Source organism: Protomyctophum bolini (assembly GCF_963924005.1).
Source record: "Protomyctophum bolini genome assembly, chromosome: 9".
In the NCBI taxonomy this organism is placed as follows: domain Eukaryota; kingdom Metazoa; phylum Chordata; class Actinopteri; order Myctophiformes; family Myctophidae; genus Protomyctophum; species Protomyctophum bolini.
This window is the reverse complement of record NC_137870.1, coordinates 25,216,840-25,227,815: the sequence shown is the minus strand read 5'-3', so window position 1 is coordinate 25,227,815 and position 10,976 is coordinate 25,216,840. Positions and strand designations below refer to the sequence as shown.

At 43.3% G+C, this 10,976-nt stretch overlaps 1 protein-coding gene across 1 annotated transcript; it reads left to right on the top strand.

Annotated features, from left to right (window-relative positions):
- Window positions 1-2,123: 2,123 nt before the first annotated feature.
- mlnr (motilin receptor) lies at window positions 2,124-5,795 on the top strand (the record flags this gene model as incomplete). Its single annotated transcript, XM_080772539.1, has 2 exons — window positions 2,124-2,916; window positions 5,482-5,795. The coding sequence occupies 2 exons, from the start codon at window positions 2,124-2,126 to the stop codon at window positions 5,793-5,795; spliced, it is 1,107 nt and encodes a 368-aa protein (XP_080628665.1).
- Between the last annotated feature and the right edge of the window lie 5,181 nt (window positions 5,796-10,976).

The window sequence follows — 10,976 nt, the reverse complement described above, 5'->3', positions numbered from 1 at the left end:
TGCTGCTTAGGTCTTGTTGATAGACGGATTGGGAAAGCATTATTCAAGAAATGGTCCTACAAGCTCTGCTTGTCGTGTCACTCTGACCTGAGTAAACACTCTCTGTCTAACAAACAGAGCTTCTGAGGTCAGGCTCATGCCATGTGGGACATGGCTCTGGTAGGACTCAACCATCAAACTGTACATGTTGCTGTGAGTGGTGGTGTGAGACCAATTAAGTCTGACCAGAAGCAGATATAAAACATATCCTCACCAGTGATATAAAAAAAGTATGATTGGCCAGTAAGGGGGTATCAAAAGCAGCCCCCACCCTCACCCCTCCCTCCAGCAATTTGAATACAGGTTGCTCTTTCACCCTTCAGCGATTCAACTTCCTGAACCTTTTCAGAGTTTTCATGATGACGGGCCTGACGGCTATAGTTGGACAACAGAGATTGACCTTTATTGTATGGATCTGTGGGGTCACTCAGTGGGTCTCTATTGTCGTATGTATGGAGGGAGTGATTTGACTCCGTAACATGGTGGGACGGTGTCGTTCACACTAGTGCAAACAGTGCTTTCATTTTCAATGGCTACTTCCTGACGCGGCAGACATAGGACTGGATGCCCGCTATAACTTCGCATTGCAATTCCGACTCACCGCAATACTACTTATTACTCTGTAACGCTAACCGCACACAGAAGCCACGTACATCGGAATGGCGGTGCCTCGGAATGCCACTCTGTTCCCCTGCACTAGTCATCAGTCATCAGTATGCATCATCTTCAGAACTCAATCAACTCATCATCAAAGTCGGTATGGTGACATACCTTGTCAGATACGGTACTTGAATGTGTCCTTATATTATCATCACTTTACCCAAATAATGCTCAAGTGGAGATATTAATGTGGTAGTTTCCCCCCCAACACCCAATGCATCTCCTATCCCTCTTATAGACAGTGGCAGTTTAAATCGTTAAATCTCTTGTGTGAAACCATATTAAACATATTTTCAGATTTGGACCTGTGGCCAAATACATATCCATTTGGACCTGTGGCCAAATACATATCCATTTGGACCAGTGGCCAAATACATATCCATTTGGACCAGTGGCCAAATACATATCCATTTGGACCTGTGGCCAAATACATATCCATTTGGACCTGTGGCCAAATACATATCCATTTGGACCTGTGGCCAAATACATATCCATTTGGACCTGTGGCCAAATACATATCCATTTGGGAATCATTGGCATGAAACTGTTTATCTTCATCTCTTAATCCTTGATTGATTGATTTAATTTGGTGACACTTTCCCCACATACAGCCAATGCATCACAGAGGATAAACACACACTATTTATTCACAAACACTAACACTAACACACACACACACACACACACACACACACACACACACACAGGGGCTGCTCCTTAACTGTTTAGGGTGCATTCGAGGAGGTGCTCTATCATTTAGCCTCTAGTCTCGCCAGAGCTCGGCTGTCATCTCAACACAGCGAATCGGCTGTGCCAGCCTCTCCATTCATTTCTCTCACTCCCACTCTGTTCATCGACACACCGAAAGGGGAAGACCACCAGAGACTAGGGGGGAACAAAAAACCTTGTTGTTTCTCAAAGGTAAAGCCTTGCTTTTGTGTGTGTGTGTGTGTGTGTGTGTGTGTGTGTGTGTGTGTGTGTGTGTGTGTGTGTGTGTGTGTGCCTGCATCTGAATTTGTGGTGTTTTGTTTATTTAAGGGGATCACGGTTCAAGAGTTCTTTATTTGTACTCAAAGGTTTATTTGTTAGGGAAATACAGCAGTCCAATTACAAACCAGATATGACAATAATTATAGACCTCAGACATTAAAAACAAGACAAATGTTTTAAGAAAATCTATCTAAAAAAAAAAGAAACCATCCTAAAAAAGAAGGTGCTTTTAATGAGTAACATCGCTAGCGATAGTTTTTTTTAATTTTATTTCTGGTTTGATCTCACCTTTCTGTCTTTCATTGATTGTTGATGTGGAGCCCTTCGCACATTAATATTGTGCGAAGCAATATTAATGTTCGCAATATTAATGTTCCTTCTCCACAGCTCGAAGGTTCCTCCCCGTAACCTTTGGCCCTGCCATCCCAAGCAGCATGCCCTGGACCCGAGCCCAGCTGGAGGTCCACTCCGGCGGCCCAGAAGCCATCGACCCCTACGCCTACGCCATCGACGCCCACCACTACGAGGGCTCGCTGTTCCCCACCTCCACCCTCGTGCCCGTCACCATCATCTGCATCCTTATCTTCGCCGTCGGCGTGACGGGAAACACCATGACCATCCTCATCATCCAGCACTTCAAGGACATGAAGACCACCACCAACCTCTACCTGTCCAGCATGGCTGTGTCCGACCTGGCCATCTTCCTCTGCCTGCCCTTTGACCTCTACCGCCTGTGGCGGTACGTGCCGTGGCTGTTCGGCGAGGCCGTGTGCCGCTTCTACCACTACATCAGCGAGGGCTGCACGTACGCCACCATCCTGCACATCACGGCGCTCAGCATCGAGCGCTACCTGGCCATCTGCTTCCCGCTGCATGCCAAGGTGGTGGTGACCAAGCGGCGGGTGCAGTACGTCATCCTGGCGCTGTGGCTGTTCGCCCTGGTGTCGGCCGCGCCCACGCTCTTCCTGGTGGGGGTGGAGTACGACAACATGACGCTGCCGGACTACAACACGGGCCAGTGCAAGCACACGGCGGACGCCATCAGCTCAGGACAGCTGCACATCATGCTGTGGGTGTCCACCACCTACTTCTTCTGCCCCATGTCCTGCCTGATCTTCCTGTACGGCTCCATCGGCTGCAGGCTGTGGAACAGCAGGAAGGACCTGCAGGGCGGCCCGTGCGCCGTGGCCAGAGAGCGCTCCCACAGGCAGACAGTCAAGATCCTAGGTGAGTGCGGTGGTGGTAAAAAGTACTTGCTTGTTTTACTTAAATAAAAGTATCAACGCTGCAACGTAGCCATACTCTGTTACCAGTTAAAAGTCTCAACGCTGCAACGTAGCCATACTCTGTTACCAGTTAAAAGCAAGGTATTCAAAACGTATTTGCGTAAAAGTATAAAGGTATTGGCTATATACTCAAAGTACCAAAAGCAAAAGTAACCAGCAGAATGTCCCATTTCACAGGTTTCAAAGTTTAAATATGGTGGTTATTAATCTATGTTTTTTAAAATAATAATCCAAATCTACAAAGTAATTAGTAACTAAAATGTTCTAATAATTGTAGTGGAGTAAAAAGTACAATATTTGACTCTTAAGACGCAGTGGAGTAAGTGTATATTAAGAAAAGTACTTACTGTGAGTGATTATGAACAGTAGTTCTACAACCGTTTATTAGGTTAATCGATGTATTAAATAAGCACTATTTTATGCTTTTGTCGCATAACACTGTGGAAAGTGGAAACAGTAGATCTGCAAGCTCTTTCTATGTGCTATTTCCACAATGTTTTTATTAAATTATCGATTATTTTCTATAATCGATTAAATTGATTAGTTTAGTTTATTTATTTTTTACTTTTACAAGTCCATAGACTTGGCTGTGCCATATGACGTAATTTCGAAAGCCCCTCAAACAAATTATGGATGTACATTGTACATCCATATACATATACAAAATAAATACAAATATGTGAGCATTCTCTGTGACTGACACGTGAGCTTGTAGAACAGCTTTTTGTGTTGAAGAGACTTGGTGTAGACTAGAGGGAAAAATAAAGGATAGACCTTGGGGAACCCTTGGCTTACCCAGTCAGGGAAGTACAGTATATACAGTAGGGTTTAAGTGGTTAATGGCTGCATTACAGTAAAGTTGTCATTTTCTAAGATTGCTTGATTGATTGATCGTGATATTGCACATCACCTATAGCCACATCTTAAATGGCATATCATGGTTACCAAATTCAGTCCAGAGTTTCCGTACTACAACATGTTTACTGCACAGTGAGACTGAGTAGACAATTGGAGTATAGCAGTCTCTTTTTGAGTTTCAATGAACACTGCAGATATTACTGTGCTTCCCCCAATATCCAGTTTCCTCTTGAGTTTGAAGCTAAATGATTATGCCCACTTTTGTAGCTCTGGCATGTTGTGCAGGACAAATGCAACGCTTTTACAGTAACAGGCTGTAAACAAGCTAATTCGTTTTCGTCAACTCTTTAATCAACTTATGATATTAATGTGGCTCATTAGCACAGAGCTCATGCCGTCATCGGGCCTGCTTGCCTTTATGTCCACATTTGTCGAATCCGTAATTGGACTGTCATCAGAGGCCTCCATGAATCAACCCTAATAGAGAGTGTTCCAGAGTTCCTCGGCTGCTTTTTAATGATGTGTCGTCACGCAGCCGTCATCCATCCCTCAATCTTAAAAAAGGGAGAGAGAGAGAGAGAGAGAGAGAGAGAGAGAGAGAGAGAGAGAGAGAGAGAGAGAGAGAGAGAGAGAGAGAATGGGAGAGCTAGGGGAGATTCTGGTATCAATAATTGTGTGTTTGATACCAGTGTTTCTATTTGTCAGATAAAAATATATTTTAAAAACTTTAACAGTTTGTAAACTATTTCATATTTTAATCCTTAATGTTGAACTCTACACTTGAAACATATTTATCCACACTTTATGACCAGGTTTATCTGTAAGATTGTCCAGTACAGGGGAACAAGGCACCTGCTAGTATTTTTATGTTTTTTTATTATGCAAGGCAGGTTCTCTGTTTTTCTAAATTAACCACGTTTATATCCTGTCAGGTACTGATGGTCACAAACACTGCAACAGGAAATTAACATGGACCCATTTAGAATGTTGTTGTTGTCAAGTGTGAAGAGGTTTATTAAACAGCACCGCTGTTCTAAGCCAAAAGTGGTTAATTAAATTTAAATAGCACTTCTTCAGTCAGAGAGGGAATTAAAAATGTGAAAGCAGGTGGTGAAGATTAAAAGTGCATACTTGTCCTGGTTGCAACTCGGCACAGTAAATTTGTCTGTTCTCCTCGCAACATCCATCTGTTCATTAGTCGTTTTAGGGACGGAAGTGAAAATGTGTGGTTTCAGTTGAAAACCAGTTATAAGCGTCATGCATGTTGTCTGTATTGTCTATTCAGAGTATCATCACAGCTCCATTATAGTGGGCGGGTTGTTGGCAACATTTGGTGTCCAAAATGCGGAAGTGCTAATGAGTTTTAAACCCCAGCTGCGCGGGGGTTAACTCGTGCTACATGCATGGGCAAAAACCGCCCACCTGCAGTTCCAGCTTTGGCCAGTAGAGTTTGGTGGCTTCAATGTTGGCCAGCCGCTCGGGTGGCTTGGCACGCACGCCAGCAACGCACGCACACACACACACACACACACACACACACACACACACACACACACACACACACACACACACACACACACACACACACACGCAGACTTACACAGTACACCCTTCTCACCTTCCTGTCCCTCATGTCTCCTGTCCTCAGTGGTGGTGGTGCTGGCCTTTGCCATCTGCTGGCTGCCCTATCACATCGGCAGGAACCTCTTTGCTCAGGTGGACACCTATGAGACGGCCAAGCTCAGCCAGGACTTCAATGTGGCCTCCATGGTTCTCTGCTACCTCAGCGCCTCCATTAACCCTGTGCTCTACAACCTCATGTCCCGCAAGTACCGCGCCGCGGCCCGACGCCTGTTCCTGCTCCACCAAAGGCCCAGGCAAGCCCATCGCGGCCAGAGGCAGCTCTGCATAATAGACGACACCACCACAACCCTCAATGAGACCACCTTGACTGGGGTGTGAAAGACGTGTTTATTGGCCCGTGTTTGTAAATTGTAACAGGCCTGCTCTGCCCGTCGCGGTAGAGGGTGTGACTGTGTTAAGGACACGATTTTCGGTTGTTAGGGGAAAATGTGGAATGACGTTATTTAGTAGGCTACTGCTGGCAGCAGACTGCACAAGAGGGTGGTCTATTTGTGTTGTGTTTTAGTAGGTCAGGTCAGTACGAGGCTAAAGACATATGGAGCACAATCAAATATTTCAACCTAGGCAGTTTAGCGACCCTTCTGCCCCTGATGTCTTTGTTATCAGAAAATACTTTCCAAAACTAGTTTCTGATAACATTTTAGGTAAAGGCCATGCAGTTGCTCTATACTGATTGTTTTCACATTAGTTAGTACTTTAAAAGCAGAAGCATGTGACATTTTATATCAACAAGATGCAAATGTCATTGACTCAACATAGTCTCATTTACTTTCATTGCCAAGTACTACTGTATGTATGTATGCCATTCTGAAATAGATAACGGATTCTCACACTGTTGGTGCGCAACTCGCCCCTGTCTGGGTGTCTGTATGTCTGTCTGGGGCTAATCTCGCAGGCTGCTGGACCGTTCTGTGCCAGATTTCGTATGCATGCTGCCAGTAGGCCACGGAAACTACCTCCATGCATTTAAATGTCTAACTTTTGTTTTATAATTATTGGAGTCAGTGGTGTTTGGGTTATAGGTTGAAACCTTACCCAATTGTGGAGTCATATGTCGTAGATAAATAGGAGAAATATGGAGTTCAATCTAGCCTGGCGGAGATATGCGTTCCACTGAGCGTGCGTGTCCATCTAGTTGAGACATTGTCAACAAGTAGCTAGGTGACTAGGGGTCTTAATTACCCATGAACACCAGGGTCTCTCGATGGAAGATTATTGTAAACTAAGTATAATATAAACATAGGCTACTCTACCACTGGTTGGTTAAAATTAGGTTTTATTCATTAAATTAATTTATCAGATCCCCATATACTGTAGGTCATCCCTTCATCCTTACACCATATACTTCATTGTATGACCTATATAGTGTCATATTGTACACACATCATGACACATTGTGAGCTTGTAGATCTTCGCTGAGGGGAAAAACAATTCATTAAATAGTTTTTTGAAAAAGTTTCTTTCTTTCTTTCTTTCTTTCTTTCTGGCTCATTCTAAATGATGGCTAGAATACAACCCATTAAGGAAGACTCTGGGAATCTCTGTCCACAGGGCCACAGAGCCACTGCTATTGGGGCAAAAAATTCAAATGAAACATGACAAACTGATTTTCAAGTGTGTTTTTCAGACATATATCTGTCGTTAGTGGATTATCATTTGGTCTTGTAATGCAGTTTCTGTCATTTCATTGTTCATAGTCGATGTAACTGCTTTTAAGAGCAGAATTATTATCAAGAAAATAGATTTTTATATTCATAAAAGATCGTCTTTGTCAGTGCTACGGTATGTAATGTTGAGGTATTTATATATATATTATGCACTGAGGCATATTTCCAATGCTTTTTGTCAATGCTTATTGACATTTGTACACTAGTCTTAAGTTTCCGAAAAGTTACATTTAACACTGGTTTTACTAAACACCATTTCACATTTGCTATTCTGTTCCATTCATCCACGTCTATGAACTTTCAAGGGGATCCCCCTTCATTATGAAATGAATGATCATTCATTTGATAAACTCTTAATAGCAGCCTGGGTGACGTTTTGATGTAACGTTGAATTGATATGAAATTGTAGCTCTATGTGCATCTGTGGTTAACGGTAGTGCATACTGTATGTCCTTTGTTTGGTTGTATCTCATACATTCAATCATGGAAAATATACCAGTATACCCATTAGCTTTGGCTCATTGCTCGTGTTGATGTGCTTGTTGTGTGGTTCTGCAAACAGATAGGTGTGTGTGTGTGTGTGTGTGTGTGTGTGTGTGTGTGTGTGTGTGTGTGTGTGTGTGTGTGCGCGTGCGTGCACACACACACACACGCACGCCTACTCCCATGCATTAACGTTTGCAGCATAAACTCAATAAAGAGCAGATAAATATGAAAATGTGATCATTATCGTCTAGTGTGTGTGCGTTGATAATACATAGGCCAGCTGAGCCCTGGGGTTTTGGCTGGCTGTGTACAGTATGTGCTGCTCATTTGATGTAATCTGCCACTGATATTATATTACCTGGCCCCCTGAGCTAGATTTACACGGGCAGCAAGTGTCCCCTACATCGTCATATTCAAAATAATGGTCGCTCTAAGTGCATTTCACAGAGAGAGAAAAATGGCGATGGCAATTTGTCAACCGCCGGAGAGTTTATTGCCATTAGGTCGATCACTGGCATAATCTTTAGGCTACGACACCCACACATGTTTCTTTGGGTCTTAGATTATAAATCTTTCTCTAAGAAATGGACGGCTTGTCCACCTGTACTGTCTAGTGTCTACTGTACACGTAGCCTCTCAGGTTCGAGCCCTGCTTGAAGCCCATGTTCCCCTGAGCGCATGCACGCACGCACGCACGCACGCATGCACGCACGCACGCACGCACACACACACACACACACACACACACACAACCAGCAAGCATGACTTCACTCTTTGTTATTCTGCTTTTTATTTCAGGAGTAGGATGACCTGGATGACAACAATGTTTCGACCCCAAATGGGTACAACATCAAAGTAGGCGTGTTATACACATAGGGGCGAGTTTGACAATGAACAAGCCATTTTTGCAATGAGGTAATTAAACTGACAGTCAGACACACCCACCACAACTATGGAGTCAGGCTGAGTAGAGTGGTGTCAAGCCAAGAACTCGTAGAATAGAGCTAATAGTACGTGGCACTAAGGCCAACTGTTACATTTTAATACTTTACGGAAGTCAAGGGTAAGGTGGTACAGAGGTGCAGGACAATGGATAATTTACTCTTACTGCAAACCAAACACAATAGGCCTATAACATTGCAAAAGGGTAAACAAATCTAAACACAGCCTACAGGAAGTGACCAGAATAAAGAAAATATATGGTAAGGTGGGCCTACTGCCCTACCATCAAGTACAAAATAGTACAAAATAAAAAAGGACACAGCATATGGACAAGAATGGTGGCATGAAAACAATATCACAGAGAAGATTGTGTGCACATCTCTGCCTATATTCAGGCCAGGTGCTGGATGTCAGGCATCAAGGCAAACATCAGGGAAGAGGAAGAACATCCGCACACCAGTTTGTAGAGCACACACACACACACACACACACACACACACACACACACACACACACACACACACACACACACACACACACACACACACACACACACACACGAGCGCGCGCGCGCACACACACACACACACACACACACACACACACACACACACACACACACACACACACACACACACACACACAGTACACACACACACACACACACACACACACACACACACACACACACACACACACACACACACACACAACACACACACAGTACACACACACACACACACACACACACACACACACACACACACACACACACACACACACACACACACACACACACACACACACACACACACACACACACACACACACTCTGCTCAGATTCTGCTCCCCGAATGTGGAATGCCCTCCCTGACCACTAGAGAGCACCAAAGTCTTTAAGAGGGAATGGGGGGGATGACTTTCCTTTATTAACAAAACATTCTTTACCTTACATTGAGGCCTCAATGTGATTTCCCCCCTTCTTTTTTCCCATTTTCTTCATGGTAGTATGTTGTTTTAGGTCAATTGTTTTACTTTGGAGCAAACATTTTCAATCTTCTCATGGTTGCTGAAAGACCCTTGCCCAGTGTGGTTGTCAAAGTGGGGTCTGGGGAGCCTCAAGGATCCGTGAGGGGGTTCCAGGCGGTCGCCAGCTATAGTTTATATAGTATAGTATCAAAGTATGTTTAACCACTTTAAAGGCATGTAACTTTGTGCTTACATTAAACAATTATACTTTTCTTATACACAATATTTCCATCTATCAACAGTCATCAGCCACTGGGGTAGTGTGGTGTTTACCTGCAGAAACACGTTGCCCTCTCACTGTCTAGTCTAGTGTCTACCAAAACAAACAGTGAAAAAACACATGCATAATACAGCAGGCAGTGTGTTTCTATATATAATATATAATATTATATATAGTTAACACAGGGCAAAGTATGCGTATATGTACTGTAACTTGTATTTTGTTTTGCAAGACTGCTGACATGGAACTAAACAACAACCACAGACATTCTGCTTTTTGCCAACCGCCAGACACTTCCTCAAGTTTGAAACGCATGAAATGTTGTACCATTTCCTGTCAGATATGATACATCCACCTCAAGACTATTTCTTACCGTTGTGTAAAATGTGATTTTAGTCTTCACTAGGACACTAGCCTATACTTACAGGTTGTGGTGACGGAGAAAATACACTTTCTTTATACCTTTACTCAAACAACGTGCTCCATCGGTTTAGTAAACACATTTTGAAATGTTCTTTTGATTATATTACCGGTATACTTTATTTCTAATTATTCCCTAATACTAGAACTATAAATTGCACCAATAAATATATTTTAAAATAGGAATATTTTCAGAAAATATATTTCCAGTCAGTCTTTTCTTTTTCTTCTTCTTTTTTTGTAGGCTGTGTGTTGTAGCCTACCAGGCCAGCTGTTGAATGACTTGACGAAGAATATTGTATTTCCCACATTTCCCACATCAAAGCAGTAAGAATCCTCTATCTATTAACAAAATAATTATGTGTATATGTCTGTCTGTCCGTCCGTCCATCTGTCCTGACCTTGTGAACACATTGTCTCGAGGCCGGACTGACGGACTCACACATTCGCGAAACGTATCTGGCACGTTGCCGGTTGCCGCTCGTCGTGGATGTGTGAGTCCGGGCTGTACGGCCCAGCAAAACCCTTGAGGGAATTTGATAACATTTGGCAAAATGGCACAACACCCAACCATCAAGGATGAACTGATTAGAAGTATGTTGTCAAAGGTCAAGGTCACTGCATGTGACCATGTCCAAAGTGGACAAATGTCCACTTTAACTGTGTGGGATGTTGGAGTGATCACTGATCACGAGGTATGGTTATTCATTTTTTCATCAGTTTCATGGTTAAAAG